This window comes from Zeus faber (assembly GCF_960531495.2).
Source record: "Zeus faber genome assembly, chromosome: 1".
Taxonomy (NCBI): domain Eukaryota; kingdom Metazoa; phylum Chordata; class Actinopteri; order Zeiformes; family Zeidae; genus Zeus; species Zeus faber.
The window spans coordinates 33,220,257-33,242,511 of NC_137193.1; the positions used below are offsets into that span (position 1 = coordinate 33,220,257).

The following is a 22,255-nucleotide window of genomic DNA, read 5'->3' on the forward strand; positions in this document are numbered from 1 at the left end:
TATTTTATTATATTATATTATATATATATATATAAAACATAACCAGTCAATGTTCAATGTGAGTTTTTGATAAGTTGACATTTATAGAATCATAGCAAGACCCTGACAAAATTATATATATTTTATTATATTACATTATATTTACACACATATATATATATATATATTTTTTTTTTTACACACACACACACACACACACACACATACACACACACACACACACACACACACACACACACATATATATAAATATAATTTTCCCAGGGTCTTGCGTGTGTGTGTGTGTGTTTCCCATGCCAATAAAGCCCATTGAATTGAAAGAAAAAGAGGGTGGAAAAGGCGTTTGAGTGTGTGTGCTTGTGTATGTTGAGTGCGTGTATGTTGAGTGTACGTGTGTGTGTGTGTGTGTGTGCGCGCGAGGGACTGTTATAATACAGGGAAACAAGGAGCCCCGCGCGGAGAGCGGGGGGCTTGCGGGCGGCAGTGTCAGTGACGGACATTGAGGCTGAGGCTGCACAACAACAACCCTCCTCACGTCGACCCCGGGTGGGTCTGACACGTGGCCCCTCGGCCCGGGCGCCGGAGGAAGCCCCTTCCCTCCCCTTGCCTCCCCTTGCCTTGCCTTCTCTTCCCTTCCTTCCCTTTCCTTCTCTTCCCTTCCCTTCCTTCCCTTCCCTTCCCTTCCTTCCCTTCCCTTCCTTCCCTTCCTTCCTTCCTTCCCTTCCTTCCCTTCCTTCCCTTCCTTCCCTTCCTTCCTTCCCTTCCTTCCCTTCCTTCCTTCCTTCCTTCCCCGGACGCTCCGCTGCTTCCCGCTACGACGGACGCGCTCGCGTGCGCGCCACGCTCGCGCTCCCTTTGTAGTCTTGCGCGCGATCAAAGACTGCGCACTCGGGGGCGCGCGCGCCCGCGTGGGGAGCGCGGGCGCGCGCGCAGAGGCGGTCCTGTCCGGCGTGTCACACGCACACGTTCTGAGAAGGAGAAGGAACGTGGGGGGGGGGAAGCGGGAGAGACGGGGCCACGGCATTAACGCGACACACTCGGAGGTTATAACACATTTGCTTCATCCGTCGTGCGACCGGGCTCTCTTTTTTTTGGGGGAAGGTAGGTAGTCGTTACCGTTGGCCTGAAAGATCCAAACTCTACAAAATAGAGGTTCGTAACGAACGTCCCGGGAGAGCGGTATCTCCACTGAAGGGGGGGGGGGCGGGGGTCGTTGTGTCTTTTGTGCGGCAGCGGATTGTGGTTGTGCTCAGATCCTCGGCGATGAGCGGTGCGTCGAGTGAAGTGCGACGCCTTGTTTACCCCCGCGGGGACGGATCGGTCACGTCCAGGTTCGTCCGGCCCGATTCCGCCTTCCGCGGTGACGGCCGAGCGGACCGGGGCGTGTGAGGATCCGGGCTCTCCGGTTACCTCTCCCTCTCGGGGTTTGAAAATCGTAGGCCTCTTCAGTCGCATGCGGGAAGATAAAAACAAAACAACAACAACCAAAAAAAAAAAACATCTGCACGTCGCCGGTGAAACGGACTGAAGCGACGTCCGATCCACAGCACAACTTTTAACCAGCTTTGTTTCTCTTTGGCCTGTGCGTTTGCCCCCGCGTTTGCCCCCCTAGATGCCAAAGTACCAACACTCGCTCGTACATGATGTTCTGCTTTGTGTAATAACTAACATTACAGTCTACTGACTCACAAACCCTGGAATTAGTCGTCAGTGTTATATTTAGCCAGTAGAACTGCGGACGACCCGCCTCACTTCTTTAACCTACTACTGTACTCAGAATCAGACTCTGTCTGTTCGGCCAAGTACATTTTCCTGTACCAGGGCTTCGTCTTGCCATTGGTTTGTGCATTGTTTTTTTTCTCAAGACACAGAGACACTGAATTAGGTATAAAAAACATAGTTGGTGATTATTATATATATATATATGTGTATAGTATATACTCATCGAGGTACTCATCATTTCACATAGCAGATGACTTCACAACCAGGCCAATGTGTGTGATCATAGTGTGATTGTTAAGTGAATCGTCAAACGGCAGGGCAAGCGTGCCAGCCCTCCTGTCACGCTTATTGGACACACAGCACCTCCACAGATTTAAATTTTCGATTTAAAACCCAGCACTACCCACAACAATGCCCTCATCCGTCTCCGCCAGAGTCCCTGCGCCGGACATGTTAGCGGAGGCACTCACCTTGAGGTTCACAGACAATCACGCGGAATTGGTTTTACCGAACGTGACCTTGTAGGTGGCTCTAATTACGTGGGCCCAATGGTCTCGCCGCCTCCGGGGTCATTCAGCCTGAACGATCAGGGAATGGTCACCTTTGTTTTTCTGTTTAAACTCCACTGTGAAGCACTCTTAAGGAAACATTCTCTTCACTCAGCACCTACAAACATGGAGGCACACCACTTCTCAAACAAAGGTCCTCTTGTCAAAAAGCACGCAGTCTGCCGCAGTACACCCTTCAACGGAATTGTTGGCGTGTGTGTTTGTTTGTTTTCCGTGTGTGTGTGTGTGTGTGTGTGTGCGCGCGCGTGCGCTCTCTCGCATGGTGTCACCTTCCGGCCGAGTCAGCATGTCCAGCGAGGTGCAGCCGAGGCCGGACGACAGCCCCAACACCAGCGGGGGCAGCTCGGATGCCGAGCAGAGGGAAGTGGCCCCACCGGAACAGGGCCAGGGCCAGGGCCAGGGCCAGGAGCAGCGAGATCAGACACAGCCCAAGAAGAAGGAGGCCAAGATTTCCAGCAAGACCGCTGCTAAGCTCTCCACCAGCGCCAAGAGGTAGAGCCACAGTAGATCTTTAATGTCTTATCCTCCTTGGTGTGTGCCCACCCCGCTGTGATGTCGCTCGGCAATGCTTTTATGGAAGACGTCAAATGTGACGCAAGCACGGTGTTATCTGCTGTGTGTTATCTGCTTTGGGTGTCACTGCAGTTTGGTAATTGGGCCATTTTGTGGGCCATTCAGAAGCAATTGTCTCTTGGTAATTCCCGGTTTAGAATGCTGTCCTGTTTGTTTGTTTTGCTTCAGCTGACTTCAACCATTTTTTGGACCTGTGGTTTGGCAGGGATAATTCTGGGAAAGGCTTTGATTTTCTGAACCCAGAAGTCCTACCTCTGACCATCATCTAGAAACATGTATAGAGGATAGAGGATAGTTGCTCGTCTGCCATCCGTCCAGGCGGGAGTCATGGTCTTGTGTTATTGATGGTCATGGGGATTATCAAATCCACTGGGCCACCGAGTATTAGATAACAGCACGGCTGTTCGGTAAATGGGGCAGACAGGGTTGTTATGGGGAACCTGTGCATGAGCGAATGGACCTGCAGCGTAATTGGTCTCCCCCGCTTGGATTCCCGTGGCCTCGTTCATTGCGGCACTCTCTCTAACAGCTCCCCCAGCCCTCCCACCCGTCAAAATGTGCCACCTCAGGAAAAACACTGGAGATAAAATTACACGGAAGGGCAGCAGAGCTGAGAACGACCCAATAACCGTAGCGCTTGTATTACAGCCCCCTTTGCCAAAATGTGTCTTTTTTTCCCCCCTGTTGAAAGGTGGGGTGCAGTCATAATTTCCGCCTCCTCTCTCTCTCTCTCTCTCATAAGCAGCAGAGTTTTAATATCAATAACGGCACAGAAGCGGAGGTTTTTTTGTTTTGTTTTGTTTTTTTTGTTCTTACTGTCGTCGGCCTGTTCGCTGCCTCCCCTGCGGGGCGATGTCTGTCTAGTGCAGTGTTTCCCAACCCTTAGAGGTAATCCCACGGCACACCACTATTCTTTTAACCACTAAAAACATCAGAAACACGTGTCACTGTGCTTATTATGATGGCCTACTAATAGTGATGCAAGACTCGCAAACTATTCTTCACAAAGTCCTTTAAATGACTCAGTAGTCAGGAGCCACTTTGACAAAACAGTGAATTTTCAAATACTCCTCACTATCAGAGTGAAACTTTTTTTTGATGAAAACAGCCTCTGTTTTGGCTGAAAGTGATGAATTCGATGAATTAGTGCAGCCTTGCAATTTTGATCTTACAACACAAAAGTAAATTTCTGTTATTTTAGTGGAATTTGTGAACTTTTCACTGCACACTAATGTGCGGCAGCACAGTAATTGGAAAAACACCGGTGTAGTCGCTCCGCTGTCGTTGTGTGTGCGTTATGAATTTTTTCATAATGTAATTATTCAAAATGATATAGTTCTGTTTACAATGCTATATTGAGGGGAAAAAAGGAAGGGGGATCTGAACCACCATTTTCGCCCCTGGCCATGCCCCGTTCATATTGGCATTGAACAGCCAAATCCGATTTGACTGACAAAATTCTGAGTCGGGTGCAGCCCTAGAAATAATTAATAATAATCAGACACAAAATAAATCCTCCATATGTTTAATGGACTGTCCATCCCCCTCGCATGCGGCGCGCAAAGCTAAAGTGACGAGCTGGGACTCAAAATTTGCGGCGATGGCGGTAATGAGCTCAATAGCGCGGTGATGTCACGTAACTGCGGTAATGCGGTTATCGTTACAACCCTATTTGGAGGATGTGGTTCGGAGGGGGTAGCCTGTGGCAGCCATGCTTGAGAGCTGAAATAAACTGGAGGACCACCTGGACTTAGCTTACACCTGCACTTTAATGGCACTCTGCCGCTGAACTGTCATTGACATTGGATTTAAACGTGTTTCTCCCTCTCCCTCTCTCTCTCTCTCTCTCTCTCTCTCTCTCTCGCTCTCTCTCGCTCTCTCTCTGCACTGAGGGCTGCTCATTGGCCGTCCTCTGTCTGCCTGGCTGTAGTGGAAGAGCTTTTATTACCCATCAACCACAGCTGAGCGAACAGACTTCATGATCGAGCAAGAGTAGCCAATTATTTTATTTTTTTTTATAGAATCTCTGCAAATTCTGCACAGTTAAAACGGGAGAGCAGGTGTTTCTCGGTGATGGACACAATTAGATTGACTTTGCGAGAGAAAATAGCCAGCAGTGAGTTAGGAATTATGTACCAGTGGTCTGCTCTGAGGTTTAGGAGGCCAATTGTAAAATACAACATCTAGCTGCCGGATTCCTCCAAGAAAATTATTGGCATAGCTATGGAGTGAACAATTACCGGTTGAACATGCACGCACACACGCACACACACACACACACACACACACACATACACACATACACACATGCACACACACACACACACACACACACACACACACACACACAGCACCCACATAGCCCTGCCTCCTCTCACTCGCCGCCAAAATCATTTGTCCAGATGATTTCATTGTCTCGCAGACTCTTTGACATCAATATCGATTTCCACGCTCGTGGTAAAACATGGCAAATATTCAGCTGCCACCCACCCTCCCATGCTGATCTTGCTTGATAGAACTTATTCCTGTATTCAATCAGGGTGCTCAGGAGCTCATTAGAAAATCAATGAGGTATTCAGTGTGTACACTTGCGGATTGATTTTCTACAGGCAGGATTTATATAACTGTCTGCCTGCCCGCCCCATGTTTTGTATACGTGTGTTTTGAGTATTCAGATTCAACATCTTTATTGGTCACATGAAGTCATGCAAGTACGGTGGAGTCAAATAATGAGACGCCAAACTCCAAGGGCTCGACAACAGAGCAAAATAGAGATAAAATAGACTGAAATACCAAATGCTAGTGTGTGTGTGTGTGTGTGTGTGTGTGTGTGTGTGTGTGTGTGTGTGTGTGTGTGTGTGTGTGTGTGTGTGTGTGTGTGTGTGTGTGTGTGTGTGTGTGTGTGTGTGTGTGTGTGTGTGTGGATGAGCCAGGACATGATAATAACCCAGCTTGTGTCTTGTTTCAGGATCCAGAAAGAACTGGCAGAGATAACCTTGGATCCGCCACCAAATTGCAGGTAGGAGCCTGTTGTCCTATTACAAGTGTTTGCTTATTTTAAGGGTACCTATTATGCTCCTCTTTACGCATGTGAAAATAGAGTCTGAGGGCCCCCCCCAAAAAAACATGCTTTTGAAGATTTTTGCTGAAAATACCACTCAGGTGATGCATTCGAGCCATTGTGACATTCCTGAAAACCCGGAATGTTCCAAAACAGACTGTTTCAGCGTGGAAGCTTTTATTGTGAATGAGCAGCCAAACCCCCTAGGTCTGAGCCAATGGGGTTTGAGCACAGGCTCCGGGCTCTGTGAGCGAATGGGGATTGAGCTTTACTTCAGGCTCTGTTTTATATCCTCTGTAAAATTTTACTGGTCTCTCCTTATCAGTACATTAAAATCTGTTTCTGAACAAATTTGAGGCAAGAAATAAGCAATCACTTGCTGAATCTTCACTCATAGCAGAAGGCCTAATTGAAAAGTTAGTTCCAACTTTCGTTGCCGTGCGCGGGAATTCTTTGTTTGTTTAAACGTCCCCTTTAATGGTCTGTCTCGTCGAGATTTCAACTTGGCACATAATTAACCTGTCTTTAAAACCTAGTGTGTTGCCACCGACAATGAAAAGCGTCGCTTCTCTGTAGTGGTGCAACGTATCACAAAACTCACGGTTCGGTTCGTATCACAGTTTTGAGTCACGGATCGGATCATTTTTCGGAATATAACTTGGCTTTCCATTTATTCTGTAAAACACTTAAAGCAAGGACCTTTTGCCCATGGTCTTAAATGAAAACAACATTTAAGAAGTCTATATAAAATATATAAAATATTCAGTACTCAATTGTTGAATTAAAGTGCAATATGAGGCACGCATGATACCTTCTTACTTTGCACCTGGTAGTTAATGTAAAAATATGATTAGATCCACCCCCAGTATCGTGTTCAAATTCTCACGTTTATAACAAACAAGATTTCATGAAAATCGGTTCAGAATTAAGCGAGTTACAGTCGTCGTTGTAGAGAAGTCTGCCTCTCTCAATACACAATTCAATTTGATTTAAACATTTTTTTTTTTTTCAGCAGTAAACCTAACCCTATCGAGTCTTGATTTGTATTCAAAACACTTTTTTCTCAATACATGTACTCCTCACTTAAAGACCTACGACCAGCTCTATGACCAGACTGTATTGTACGCTGCGTACAATACCGCTGCATGTGCGCTGTGTGCGCGGCGTCTCAGCGTCAAGCATCTCATCGTGCATCACCCTTTATGTACTATATGCACTATATATACACTATATATACTATATACACTATATATACCGCCACTATATGCACTGTGGATGGATGGAGCTGACAGGAAAGAGGAAGGTCAAAGAGAAGGTTTATGGATGTGGTGAGGGAGGACATGCAGGCGGTTAGTGTAAGGGAGGAAGATGAGCAGAACAGAAGTTATTGGGGGCAGATGATCCGCTGTGGCGACCCCTAACGGGAGCAGCCCAAAGTAGAAGATACGATATGCACTATATATACTATATACACTGTATACACTATATATACCGCCACTACATACACTATATATATATACTATATGCACAACTATATACACTGTATACACTATATACACCCCCACTATATACACTATATATACCATATACACTGTATAGATCTCATTTCATCACCGTTCTCAGTCTCAGTCTCCCGCAGTCTGTCAATATTCACTACACACTTACTGTGAAATAACACGGGTCCTCACTTATCAACCAATTCACTTAACGACTAGGAACGGAACTCAGTCATTAAGTAAGGAGTACCTGTAAGTAACTTTGAGTCCAGTCACATTAAATCATTATAAATAATGTTGTTTTTTTTTAATAAATATCAGCAAAATATTTCATACACTTTCATACATAAAATAAATGCTTGGGAGCCGTAAGAGCCGTCTCTTTTCAGTGAGCCGGATCACTGCTTTTTAACACTACTGCAAGTGCTTTTCTTCTCCTCCGTCCAACACGTCGGTTTCCGCTCTGTACGTTTTTCTCTAGTCTGACTTTTATCCTAATTCTACTCATAACACAGCATCATGTTCCGTTTCACATTATAATGTTATCTTTGATATCGCAATCCAAATCACATCCATAACGTTAACTACTCTTATGGAGCGCGCACCGGCACTTCTCACAAGCCGCCGGTTTCTGTTCTGCACTCTCGTTTTCTTTAAATTATAAGAAGGCACAACTTGCGCTCCAGATAAGCTCAGGCTCCGGCTGCTCTGGCTTCGTTTTATCACTATGATGTAAAATTTAGCAATTGATCTGCGGATCACAGATCAACTATGTTCTGTTACACCACTACTTCTCTGTGTCATTTACTTCCTGATACAATCACATGCCCTGTTTATTTTATTGGATAGTCCTCGCTTTTGGCAAACCACGTGGCTTTGATGTCACAATGAGTGGTGTCACACTCATATACGCCAATCAGAAGCTTGATTATTATTCACCACAGTCCACCAATCAAAGGGGAGATTCTTGGACAGATCCAATCAGCTTCAAGCCATGTGCATCTTTTGGATTGTGTTGACGCTTTAGACCAGCGTAAGTTTTGCCAGTTCTTTTTGCATGATGGTTGCAAAGCAAGTGAAGATGGAGATTGGAGACTTTTCACACCAGTGTTGGAAATCATTTTTGCAGACAGGGGTGGCGAGTGATTCATCCGAGCCCGGATGATTAATCCAAGCTCGATCGCCGAGAGCGGTTTGGAAAACACGCAAATATGTCAGCAATTGCCGGTTTTTGGGCTAACGTTGGCCGGCAGGAAGATTTTGCTCCTTAATACCGCGGTTATGTGACGTTGCACTGTATTGAGCTCATTACCATCATCACCGCAAATCTTCTTCTTCTTCTTCTTCTTTCGGCTGCTCCCGCTTCATAATAAAATATATATATATTTTTGTATTCCCTTTTTTTTCTGGTGAAAGTTACAGGAGTAAATAAGATGTGTGATATGAAATATGAACCCAATAATCATTGTTTAGTTATCATCATTGAGTGTCTTCCATCCTATCAAGGAATTTTGGAGAAACTTTTCAGTTGCTCTCCTCGTCACTTCAGCTTTGCACCCGACTCAGAATATTGTCAGTCGAATCAGATTCCGCTGTTCAATGCGAATATGAACAGGGCACAGCTTTCCGCGATCTGGGAACACGGTAGTGTTAGGTCCGGTTCCCTTCAAAGAGCCATAATTCCCATCATTGGCGCATTGAGAGCCATGTTCCATGTCTGGACGCAGACAATTCACACATATATAAATATATTTATGATTCCCCTTATTTATAATTCCTCATTGAAAGGTTATCCCTGTGCATTTTTTTAAGCTTCTATCTGTTTTGTCCTGTTATTGTAATTCACACTGACTGACCAAAATAATAAATAAAAGTGCCGCCCATGGGTACACCGCAGTAACGCAATTATACATTTTTAATAAATTGAATTAATACCGTCAGAGCCCTAGTTAAGATCCAACAGGTTATTCTGTGTGAGAAAAAAGACAAGTCTGTTTAAATACAGTTCAAGTGTTTTGGATAGAAATTGCAGAAGAGAGACAGGTTGGTAATTCCCTTCTTGTGATGGGTTTAGTGGTTGTTTCTTGAGCAGTGGAGTTACTTGAGCCTGCTTAAATGTGTCTGGGAATGTGCCTGTCCTTAGTGATGTGTTGATGATGTGTGTGAGTATGAGGGCGGGGAAATGGCTTGCAGAAGGTGAGAGGGGAAAGGGTCAAGGGGACAGGTAGTAGGGGCGGCTGTAGAGGAGGAGATTAAATATGTCTGCGTCAGATAGGGGTGGGAGAGTGAAGAGTCAGGTGCTGCAGGGTTAGGGGCTGGTTATACTTTCTCACAGGGTTCTTCATGGACGGCGCGAGGAAGTAGTAAGCAAAGAACGCTAAACAACAAACATGGCCACGTGCAGGGAATTGGAGCTTGTTTATGCTGTGCAAGAATTGCTGGTCATGGTGGTTAAACGGACAAAAGCACCGAAAAGGAGAAAAGGAGCTGCTCCATCGGCCCGTTCCATGCAGAGACAGGAGAGGGAGGTTGAAGTTATGTCCTGCTCTGCATTTTATTATAGAGGACTGTTTGCTGAACTATGGAACGGAGTCACAATGTGTAATTATTCTCCCTCATTTCAAGATTTTCTAAAAAGAAACTGCACATAAATACCAATAAAAATGTTCCCTTTAATTTGTGTAAACTGAACTTTACAACGACCCTGTTAATTTACAATAAAATCACCAAACCTGAGTGAGCTGTTTGCGTATACTATTTTGTTTCTTTGTCTACCAAAAAGTAATTTGTAGACTTTGAATGATGACCTAATTTGTGGTGCCCGCTGCCTTGTGCCTTCACACTTGCGGCAAGCATAAACCAGGCTTTTGGTGTGTGTGAGGGGGGTGGAGAGAGTTGCCTCCTGATAGCCGCCACCTTCTCTTCAAAGAAGGTGGCAAAGTCATCAGCAGTCCGGGTAGAGGGAGGTGGGGGGTTGAGGAGCGTTTTGAAAGTGGAAAACAGTAAGTGTGAATCAGTGGTGTTGCTTATCTTGTCCTGATAATAAGTGGTTTTAACGTTCGCAATACTAGATGAGAAAGTGGATTGATACTTATTCAGATCGCAAGGTCTTCGCACTTGCGCCACTTCCTCTCAGCCGACCTGAGCTTTGTGCGATGATCTCAAGAGTCCCAGATAGTCAGGGGTTGGGAAGTGCTTCCCGCGCTGGTCCGGAGGACAGGGGATAGAGTTGATCAAGACATGAACTTAGAGTGGAGCATTATTAACATCAAGTAAGACGAGAAGAGAATTGAGTCGGGGGGGAGAGGGAGGGAGAGAGAGATGCTCATTTTTGCCAATTTACCTGCTCGATGCCACGCGCGTTGAAGTCCCCGACGTTGCGGTGTTAATAGACAGGAATATCCGTGTATCATTTAATCATTTCAGATCCGATTTAGAATCCAAAATCAGAAGTTAATGACTTTTTACCTGCACTCCAGCACCACCCCAAGCCAGTCTCCAAACCGGAGGAGGGTCTCTGCTCCCCCCGCCGAAGCACGGTGCAGGTTGGGGCATGGATACCACCACGCTGCTTCTACTGTAGTGTTGGGTCGTTCACGAACGATCCGATTCTTTAGAACGGAGATTTTATAGGAATAGGAACAGAGTCTCGCTGAGTGATGACCCGTTCTTATGTTTGCCAAGGTTTCCAGTTTTATGCCTTTTTTTTAAGTTACCGTGTCCACTACTGTTTTTTTTTCGCTCCAAATCACGCTGGAACCAGGACACGGCCCTTTTCCGGCGTGTTCGGAAAAAAAATGACGTTTCTCCTGGCAATAGGAAAGGTGTCAATCGCCTATTTTTACCGGGTTGACCCTATACCTGCTAATTTTGCAGTAAAAACGGTAAGAGAGAGAGAGAGAGAGAGGGGAGGAGGGAGATTGACTTTTGGGTCGAAGAGGAGGGCCCACCTACTTGTCAATGATGTATTTGATGTTGTCGTGCACGCTCTGGTACGGCTGTATGTGAAACGCCACCTGTGTGAACGAGAGAGAGAGAGAGATTGAGAGAGAGAGAGAGAGAGAGAGAGAGAGATTTGACGGAAGGAGACAGAAGGAATAGGAAATCGGAAGCCACTGGACATGGAGCCAGAGAGTGAGAACTAAATAAAAAAGTGATCTGATGTCTGTGATGCGGTAACAAGAGGGTTGTCAGTGATACAGTTAAGTGTAAGATGAGGTCCAGTTGGTTGCCTGCTATGTGTGTTGCTGGGTTGTGGAGGAGGTTCAGGTCGAACGAGCCCTCACAGCAGTGGGAGGAAGTCAGCAGCTTGAGGTTTATAGTGGAATGTTTTGCAAAGAACATCAACAACTATATGCACTATATTATATATAGCTTATAACATATTATAAGCTGCATGTATTGCATAAAAATAAGCTGTGTAACCAATGACCTTTGCAAAACATAAGCACATCATGAACTCAGTGTGTTTGATTTATCGCTGCACTTTTATCTTCCTTGGCTTGGAGAAAAATTTCACCATGGCATCATGATATAGAGATTTTGCCACAGGAGGCAAATTTATTGAAATCTTCATGCAGGCCGCCAAGTGCTCTCCTTGCAGCCGGTTCCTGAGGTCAAGTCAAGTTTATTTATGTAGCCCTTAATCACAGTACAGTCTCAAAGGGCTTTACAGACCAACATTTCACAGAGAAATCAACTGCAGTCCCCTCGTCTGAACCCTCACCCGGGATAGGAAAAACTGCCAGAAAAGCCTTTGGGGGGAAAAAAGAGGAGAAACCTTGAGAAGGGGCCACAGAAGAGGGATCCCCCTTCCAGGATGACCTGGATGATATGGATGCCGAGTGGGCGACAATAATAATAATATAACATGACAGATCATAGGATATTGTACTTTTATACTATGCAATTTCAAAGCTATACAAAATGAGAATCTATTTGATGGTGCAGATTGCCACCGGTCGGCACTTCCTGGGAAGTGGTCCTCATCAGGCCCGATCCAGGTTGCTTGCAGCAGTTAACAGGACGGGTGTGGTTAACCAAATGCAAGACTGTAAAAATGAGTCTCAGTCTTGACTTAAACATTTCTCCTGAAGTAGCAGCTCTGATTTCTGCAGGTCGGGTGTTCCAGAGTACCAGGGCCCGGAGTGAGAATGTTGTTGAGCATGCAGACTTTTTAACTCTCAGAATCACAAACAGACCAGCATGTTGTGAGTGTAAGGCTCGAGGTGGTACATAAGGTACTGTACACTAAGTAAGATAGGAAGGAGCTAGGCCGTGTAGTATTTTTTTAGGTAAGTAGCACAATCTTAAAGGCACATCTTAGGACAAACTTTCTAGTCTTAGTCAAGATTCTAGCCGCAGCGTTTTGTACGAACTGCAGATTTTTAATGCTGGTATGTTTTCACCCACCAGAAGTGAAGATTTGTCTTTATTTTGTCTTTATTTAGTAAATTCTTAAATTTAAGGTTGGAAGTAATTTCAACTGACTCTGATAGCAGTGGTACTCACATCACGCCTAGAGTTTCCCAGGCAACGATGCAGAGGTTCAGGGCTCCAGATGACCATTTTTCACCACAGTCCCGAAAAAACAAACCCGGTGGTGCAATGAAAGTGGTGCAATGGGCTGGATGGCTGGAAGGGCTAACCGAGCTAGCGATGGAGCCGGAGAAAAGGTTACAGAGCAGGAAAAGAACGTCGCTGCGCCACAAACCTGCACTTTGCACTCGGCCCTACACATAGCCCCCTGACAGGGAGAAGCGGGGTCAACGGGTCCTGTTCCCCGTTAGCAGCGGGGGGGTTGTTGTTGTTCTGGCGGCCCACCATGCCTGTACAATTATAGGGGAAAGACTGAGCATCAATAGCTACTTTGTGGATTCAAAATTGCGGTCGCCTCACATGGGTACCAATTTATGTTGCGTTATATGGTTTATTCAAGGTGCAGTGTGTAGAATTTACGGAACAGACTTGGCAGAAATGAAATATAATATTCATTTTGGGGGTGTAACGGTTCACAAAATTCACGGTTCGTTTCAATACGACACAGTGATGTCAACGGTTCGGTACCTTTTCGATACAGCAAAAATATGAAATTGCCAGAGAAATTACCTTGATTTAAAAAAAATAAAAATAAAAATTCATTTATGAAAACTAACATTACACCATGCAAATTGGGTTTAAGTGTTATAAACATTACCTTTTTTGTTTTTCAATGAAACTCATGGATGGTATTGTGTCTCAGGGCTCTTTGGATCACTGAAATCAATCTCAGACACTTGTGATAATTAGTTTGCCAGGTGAGCCCAACTAAAGGAAAACTACTTCAGAAGGACGTTCCACATTATAAACAGGCCACAGGTTTCAAGCAATATGGGAAAGAAAAAGGATCTCTCTGCTGCCGAAAAGCCTCAAATAGTACAATGCCTTGGACAAGGTATGAAAACATTAGATATTTCACCAAAACTTAAGTGTAATCATTGCACTGTGAAGAGATTTGTGGCTGATTCAGAGCACAGACGGGTTCATGCAGATAAAGGCATAATGAGGAAGGTTTCTGCCAGACAAATTCATCGGATTAGGAGAGCAGCTGCTAAAATGCCGTTACAAAGCAGCAAACAGGTATTTGAAGCTGCTGGTGCCTCTGGAGTCCCGCGAACCTCAAGGTGTAGGATCCTCCAGAGGCTTGCAGTTGTGCATAAACCTACTATTGGGCCACCACTAACCAATGCTCACAAGAAGAAACGGTTGCAGTGGGCCTAATTTCCAAACAGTCTTGTTTACTGATGAGTGCCGTGCAACCCTGGATGGTGCAGATGGATGGAGTAGTGGATGGTTGGTGGATGGCCACCATGTCCCAACAAGGCTGCGATGTCAGCAAGGAGGATGCGGAGTCATGTTTTGGGCCGGAATCATGGGGAGAGAGCTGGTAGGCCCCTTTAGGGTCCCTGAAGGTAAAATGAAAATGAAATGAAAGTGACCTTGGCAAAGTATAAAGAGTTTTTGACTGACCACTTTCTTCCATGGTACAAAAAGAAGAACCGTGCCTTCCGTAGTAAAATCATCTTTATGCCTGACAATGCACCATCTCATGCTGCAAAGAATACCTCTGTGTCATTGGCTGCTATGGGCATAAAAGGAGAGAAACTCATGGTGTGGCCCCCATCCTCCCCTGACCTCAACCCTATTGAGAACCTTTGGAGCATCCTCAAGCAAAACATCTATGGAGGCAGTTGGCATCAAAACAGCAGCTCTGGGAGGCTGGTCTGACATCCTGCAAAGAAATTCAAGCAGAAACTCTCCAAAAACTCACAAGTTCAATGGATGCAAGAATTGTGAAGGAGATATCAAAGAAGGGTCCTATGTTAACATGTAACTTGGCCTGTTAAGATGTTTTGATTGAAATAGCTTTTGATTTCAGTAAATATGACCTCCTAATGCTGCAAATTCAACAAATGACCATTTTCAGTTCTTTACAACCTATAAAATGTTTTGAAACTCTGTTGTGCATAATCATTTGGAACAGTGCATTTTGAGTTTTTTTATTTTTGAAAAAAATACTGTTATCATTGGGAGGTTTGTTCAATAACAGGTTGATGACATGAAAATTATACTGACTGTCATTTGGATCGACTATTTAGGAAAATCAGAGAAAAATATCATTTGCATAATAATTTGGAACGCTGTATAAGATATTTATAGTTTTTACTTTGAACAACGATGGAACTTTACCTGACCTATCCTCTGGGATTTCCTCTCAGCAGCATTTAAAACAAAGCTCCGGAATGGAACTCCATTCCATGTGTTTTTACTCAATTTTCAATAAGAAAAATATGAGACAAAAAAAATGAACGAATTTTGCGCAACAGCACAATTAACAAGGAGACACGGCTATCAAGGAAGCGTGAGCCATGAATACCTGGCCAAGTTGAAACGACATTAATTTAAAAAATGTATGAATTAAATATTAATAAAGCTAAAATGATAACATAAACAAACAAACAAAAGTAACCTAATAAAAATATTTTTATTCTTAAGCGTTAACTGAAAATTCCCAAAGTAAATAGTATTTATTTCAGACACATAAGAAGACAGCTTATGCAGCCCCCAGGTCCCCCAACCTGTAAGTGCCGTCCGCGGTAAGCTAAGATGTTTACAAACGACAAAATAACAAAAAGAAAAATGCTATATTAATAATAAACAGTTAAAAATTTGTTAATGGTGTGTGACTGGTTTATATATTATTTAAAGTAATGCAAACGTTTTTTCCCCAACCTTATTGTGTGCACCCTCTACTAGAAATTCCATTGCTCTATACGTTGAACGAATACTGACGTCCAAACTGTCATCAACAAGTCAGAATATTTCCATTGTCACTGTTGGATAATTTTTTTTATCATTAAAAATGAAACCGGCCTTATCGCGAACGGATCAGACCAACGAATCGTTGGGTTTGTATTGCGTACCGAACTGAAAGCCAGCCTTAGTTCATTAGTGTGTTGTAATTAGTGTTTAATCAGATAATAAGACTCGTTGTGTTGCCATTACCTTGAATGAGCTGTTCATATCTACATAGGGAGCGGGTACGCTTCACGGAGGCCGCCATGGGGAGGGGTATTCAGTTGGTTGCGATCTGAAATAAAATTGGCAGCCAATCTTCACGATTCATGACAGGCCTGAATGTTGAAACATCATTTTACCACGGATGGCGCATGTGTACAAGCATTTTAAGACGTTTCACTGTGTCCTGTGCCCTTCAGAACAATATTTCGAACAACGCTCTGTTTTGAATTAATTGGTTTATCTAAATGTGAAATGATCTTTGGATATAGCTCCCATAGGAATCTGGTCTTGTGGCCCAGGAGCGTTTCCAAGATGGCGCCCTGGGGAACTGGTTTCTCTTCTGACTTTAGTGTTATTTCTTCTAGGGAGGCAATGGTACAGTTGGCTCATAATGATAATTTAAAAAAAAGTTAAAAGGGTGGAATTTTTTTTTTTATAGTAGTCTGCCCAAAAATAACTAGTGTAACGCTCTGTGTGTATTATTGTGGGTAGAGGGGGGAGATGGGGTTCATGTTCATTGGTGGACTGTTATAATTTGCATAAGTTTATCTGATTGGAGGGGGATTGTAGGGGAGGTGTCCAGGATAGTGGATAATTCAAATATTAATTTTCGTTAATATTGATTTATTGATATATATAATATTTTAAGAACATTTCACTATAAAAAAATAAAAATAAAACCAGTGCTATAGTTCGTAATTTTTGTGTAGAACAGGTATAAACAGTATTTTTTCACACATAATTAATAATAGTAAAATAACTTGAAATTAAACCTCACAGTCAGGCCAGTGCATGTTTGTGACAGTGGCTGCGCTCCTTTTTGGCCATGGCACCTCCCGGCAAGGGAGGAGCTTTTTGGGAGGGGGAAAACATTTGCTGGTTGCAGGAGACGGCAACTTAAACAATCAACACAATATAAAACTGTGAGACTAGACAAAAAAAAGAATGGCTACATAAGACAAAAACAGCTTTCATTTAGTTCCAATATGGTTTTTGCCTTCCTAACAAAGCATCACAGTTTGTACCTACTAAACACAGAGCGAATCTGGGTGAAGGAGGGACGCTCTGTATCCACACTAGAAGCCAGAGACGGCCGACTTGAGTGGGTGGGTGGGATTTCATGAGCCGCTGTTTATATTGAAAATGACATTTTAGTTGAAAGGAAGGTGACCTGATGGGTGTCCATGCTGAAAGGAGCCCTCGTGACGAATGGATTTAGTGGAAAGTTTTTCGTCGTCGTCTTCCTCCCCCCATAACAAATTGGGCACGCTTGAGTGTGTGTTGGTGCAAGGTAGAGGTACGAGACTGGGAACCTGCCATACTTGAAATGCAGATTTGTGTGTAGCCCTCCCCCCAGCCATCCACTCTCCCACCCTTGGGGTATTTTTGCTTCCTGCTAACAAGCCCCCACAAGGTTGTCACATTCCCTGTGTATTATTATATTTTTTTAAATCCTTAACTTTTTGCTTCGGTTAGGGCAAACACAAGTTCCGTTCATTATTTTGGGGCATCAAGGATTAGGCTGCTGTTGGCACGCCATCAACGGAGAAATCCCTTCCTGTGATGAGTATCCCAACCCCAGCCCTCCAAAGGCCACCTCCAGTACCGCCATATTTTTTGGGTTTAAATTATGAATGTAAAAACATTAAAAGTTTTCAACGTGTCTACTGCGCTCCCTGCCAAGATACATTCCGTCCACCATTGCTACCGTGTTTTTTACATGTTTTTCCACATGTTTTTCACACGTTTTTCACACTTTTACCACCAGAAGTTCAAAATTTCAGGCTCCTGTTCAAAACCTGTAAAAACGGACATGTAAAGCACCTGCTAGCCAGCTTGTTAGCTCACCATTATTGGCGTTTGCAGACCGAGGTCGGTGCATATCGACCTCATTTATGGTCAGTTGCCATGATGTTACTAATACACAATGTTTTAATTACTCCCCCGCTTTTCAATCTGGGTGAAGATAGCGAACATGGGCCGCAGGCGGCCTTTTTAAACTTTTGCCTTAACCTCACTCTGCCGGGGCGACATCTCTTGTAAAGAGAAAGCGCGCTTTGCATTCTCCGGGCCTCTCTTCACCAACTAATTGATTTGACAGTTTTAAACAGGCTGCGTTGTTCACACAGAGCTGGCCTGAAAAGACATCAGATGCAGGGCAGGGTATAAAAAGACGCTGTGATGCAGCCCATTAAAGAGCACGGTCAGCAGCGGTCGGAATCCTCTTGTTCACCCCCCCCCACCCCCTCATCTCTTTTATTTTGCTTCCCTGATGTCTGAATGAAGCCCAGCGCTTGATGATTACAGCGGTTACTATAAACATCCTCTCTGGCTCATTCTCCACATTCCCTTCCCGTGAGATTGCTATCGTCAAAGTCCATTTGGGGGGGAAAAAGCCTGTGCCGGCCACTGGCAAAAAGACTGCTACCTTTGTTGTTCTTATGGGGTTTTTAGTTTTTTTTTGTGTGTGCGTAATTTGACATTGGCAGCATTTTGAAAGTACTCGAGGAGACAGGACATTTTTGAGGGGGGCTGGGGCAGTATTTAGGGGACTGGGGGAGTGGTGGGCGGGGATGGGGTTGCGGAAATATTTTTGCGTCTTTGGTTTTAATCATTTTTGTCACCCAGCTATAGAGCAATTAATTGAATGTGACAAGCTCTCGGGAAGGGTATGTAAATATCCCACCCCCCCGCCACACACACACACACACACACACACACACACACACACACACACACACACACCACACTTTATACGCGTTATATTTATACCGTGCCTTTTTTCTTAATTACCATATCATTTCATGATAGTCCTAACTGCATTTTGATAAGAACCCCTTGCCCCTGGGATGGAGAGGCAATTGGCCACTCAGTTTCTGTCTGTCTGTTTGTCTGTCTGTCTGTCTGTCTCTCTGTCTGTCTGTCTGTCGCTCTGTCTGTCTGTCTGTGGATTGTTTGCGTGCCGTTCGAATGTTGGCAAGCAATAGTTTTGTCATTTACTTTGTCTCGGAACATGCACTGGGCGGCCCCCACCCTTGTCCAGGTTCGGAACAGACCTTTCAAAAGTTTGACCTCTGAATCAGAGAATGCTATGTTAGTGATTAACATATTGTGTGTGAGGGGGTTCTCATTAAACATGCTCAAACAGACTACAATCTACCGCATTATTATTATGACATTATTATTTTTTTAACTCGACAATCAGTTTATCCCCTTGGGGGATTTACTGTGTGCCATGTTGAATTAAATTTGTGTTTGGCAGCCAAGAATAAGCAGGCGAAATAGTACATGGCATTGTTCCGTTTTTGTTTTTTGAGAAACCAGGCTAAGAAGCGGCTCTAGTTGTGCCTCTACCTGATGCACAAGCAGACTCTACAGCCAGCGTTTGTCGAGAAGCCACCCATCTCTTCTTGAGCATTATTTTTCTGACGACATGGCGACACGGCGATGTCTTTTGCGGGGGGAGGGGGGATTATCAAGTGGTATCCTGTCTACCAGAGTGCCCACAGAGCTGCCACGAGCCAGGATTTAAAGATGCCGGTAAAAACGACATTATGAATTGCATTTCCCCTTACTTTGCCCTTCGGTCGTCCAAAGAGTGATTGACAGGCGGAGAATGAGGCGAGTGTGTTATTGACTCCCCGTTCTGTGCCTGCCTGTCAGCTCCCTTTTCAGCTACAGCAAACTAATATAAATGGGCCTTTTTTAACACCAGGACAATAAGCCCCGGCAGCTAAATGCACTGGTAATTTGACAACCCACCGCAAAATACATTTATCAGCATGCTATGAAATGTGTACTGACAAACCATTTCTTTATTTATTATTATTATTATTATTTTCTCCATGAGACATGAACCCCCTTGCTTGCAGTGACTTTGTGTGCCCAGGATCAGATTGGCGAGGTCGAGGAGAGGCAGTTTAGGAAATTAAGAATTTGTTGAATTGGAATCTTTTGCTGTGACTGACAGGTCAGTCACGAGATTGTTATCCTCAGCTTGTAATAGAACTTGTTTGTTGCAATCGGTTCCTCACGAATCCACCAGGATTGTGTGCGTCAGCTGTATGTCTCCTGGAACATTTATGACAATTAGAACCTGCGCAGGCCAACTGTGTTCTCACTTTAAAAGAAGGGGGGAAAATGGTGGCGCGCTGTTGAAATCACTGTGTCACAGTCACTGTCAGCGCTCAAACAGGGGTTCAAGGTGTGCAGATAATCCTTGGGGAAGAGGGGGTCTTTCCGGTTCGCCGACTGTAAAAACTCTTTCCCACTGAACCAAAAACCCGGTAACACCCGCTATCATCTGGCATTTGTCATTAGTGGGAAATGTTTCACCCGGGTTTCAGACCCGGGCAAATGACCCTGCAATAGTCACAGGTTTTTATCGGCTCCAGTTCGGATCAGCTCTGGTGGAATTATGACACGCGGGTAGACACGCAGCAGCTCCGCTCCCTGCCGCCGAAGGACCGACATCGAGCGCTGCCAGTGCACGAGTGCGGCCGTGGATACTCCATGCTGCTTGGAGTGTTTTTTTTTTTTTTTTTTTTTTTTTTTTACAAAATCACACAGGAACTAAGACACGCCCCTATTCTGGCGTGTTCTGACATCGAACGTGACACACCAGAGAAAATAGAAAGACGTACTCTTCTCCTGGCACTGTGAAAGGTGTCAATCGCCTATATTTGTGAGCGGGTTTCCTTGTGTTAAAAAAACAACAACAAAAAAAACATGCGTATACCCACTCATAAAAACGAAAATTTTAAAAAAATTTTAAAAACGATATGAGAGGAAGCTGGGTGTGGAGGTGGGAGGTGGGAGGTGGGGGAGAGCCTGATGTGATGCAGCAAAGGAGAGAGCAAAGAAAGACTTCACCCATCTGGCCCACAGAAGCCAGACAGAGGGGCCCTTAAAGATTCTGGGAGGGGGCAGGAGGGCCCCATGCAGTGAGCTGACACTGTGAATATAATTATTCACTATTTCTACACTGACCCAGCTGGAGAAAGGCCTCGCTCTCCCACTGTTTTGTTTTTTTGTTTTTTTGTTTTTTTTTTGTTCTTTCCTGCAAAAGCCTTTTTGTTTTTCCACAGTTTTTTTTGTTTTTTTTGCCTTAATTTATTTTCAGTTTACTGCAAAATAAATGGTTGGATATTGTGGCCTCTCTCTCTCTCTCTCTCGGTTTTCCCACTCTCACTTTCTTCCTTTGCTTTCTCTGCTCCTACCCTCTCTCAATCTCTCCTCCTCTGCCTTCCCCTCCTCTTGTCTGTGATTTGCCACAGCCCATCTTGAATGCTTGCCTGCGTGCGCATTCACGCAAATGAGGTCATCAGTGTTGTTATCCGCCTTGCACAATCGTGTCTCTGTGGGCTGGATGAATGATCAGCCCCTCATTAGCTAGGCCTCCTCTTCTCCTCTGTGACGATGAAGAGCCGCCGCCTCCCTCCTGCAGCAGCATGTCCTTCTCCTGTGAAGAGACGTATTAACCATGGGCCATAACAGCGAACTGGTTGTCTTGACATTTGTAAAGATCATCCCTTTACAACAAAATTTACATTTGAAAAATATTTGGCTCTATAATTGAACAAACTTAGACTTTAATCAAAGGACTGTTGCTTATCTATAATTTATTGAACTGTATAATTAATCAAACGTATTCTTTAATAAAAGGCCCTCACAAAGGGAGGAGGAACTATTTGTCTCAGAACTAAATCTGAGTGAAAATTGTATGTATTAATAAAATATTTTGTTAATGTTTAGTTATTAGTTTGTTTTCAAAGTAATTTTCCTTACAACATGAATGTCTTGACTGATTGATTAGTTGTTTCAACAGTCCACCAACTTGTATGTATATCATTAAAAGAAAATATGTATAAAATAAGATACAAATAAAAAACACTCTGCACAGAACTGGAGTAGACCTCTGCACAGGCATGTAAATATACTACCTTGCGTTCTTTTTATCTGTCCATCTCTAGTTGCACTGTGCACACACATTGATAGAAGGTAAACACAATGTTTTACACAGCTGCCTTGCAAACACACACACACACACACAAACGCACACAAACAAACAAATGCACGAGCTGTGGATTGTCCTGTGCTGAATTATTTATTGGTTCGCAAAATTCATTTGTAGAAGGCAGACATCGCATTTCTCTAACAGAACACCACCAAACACACATTTTTGTATTATATGTTTTTTTGTTTGATCTTCTTTTGTTTGTTTGGTTTTTATTAATTTATTTGTTTTAATTTCTATTTACCTATTTATTCATTTA

The 22,255-nt window shown here is 44.0% G+C and overlaps 1 protein-coding gene across 1 annotated transcript in view; it reads left to right on the top strand.

Annotated features, from left to right (window-relative positions):
- Nucleotides 1-968: 968 nt before the first annotated feature.
- Nucleotides 969-22,255, top strand: part of LOC307235119 (ubiquitin-conjugating enzyme E2 E2-like) — a 57,851-nt gene continuing 36,564 nt past the window's right edge. The window contains exons 1-3 of the mRNA XM_080007106.1: nucleotides 969-1,101; nucleotides 2,577-2,783; nucleotides 5,833-5,883. Coding sequence (XP_079863232.1) covers nucleotides 2,578-2,783; nucleotides 5,833-5,883 — 257 coding nt within the window. The 5' untranslated portion in view covers nucleotides 969-1,101; nucleotide 2,577. The remainder of the gene's footprint in view (nucleotides 1,102-2,576; nucleotides 2,784-5,832; nucleotides 5,884-22,255) is intronic.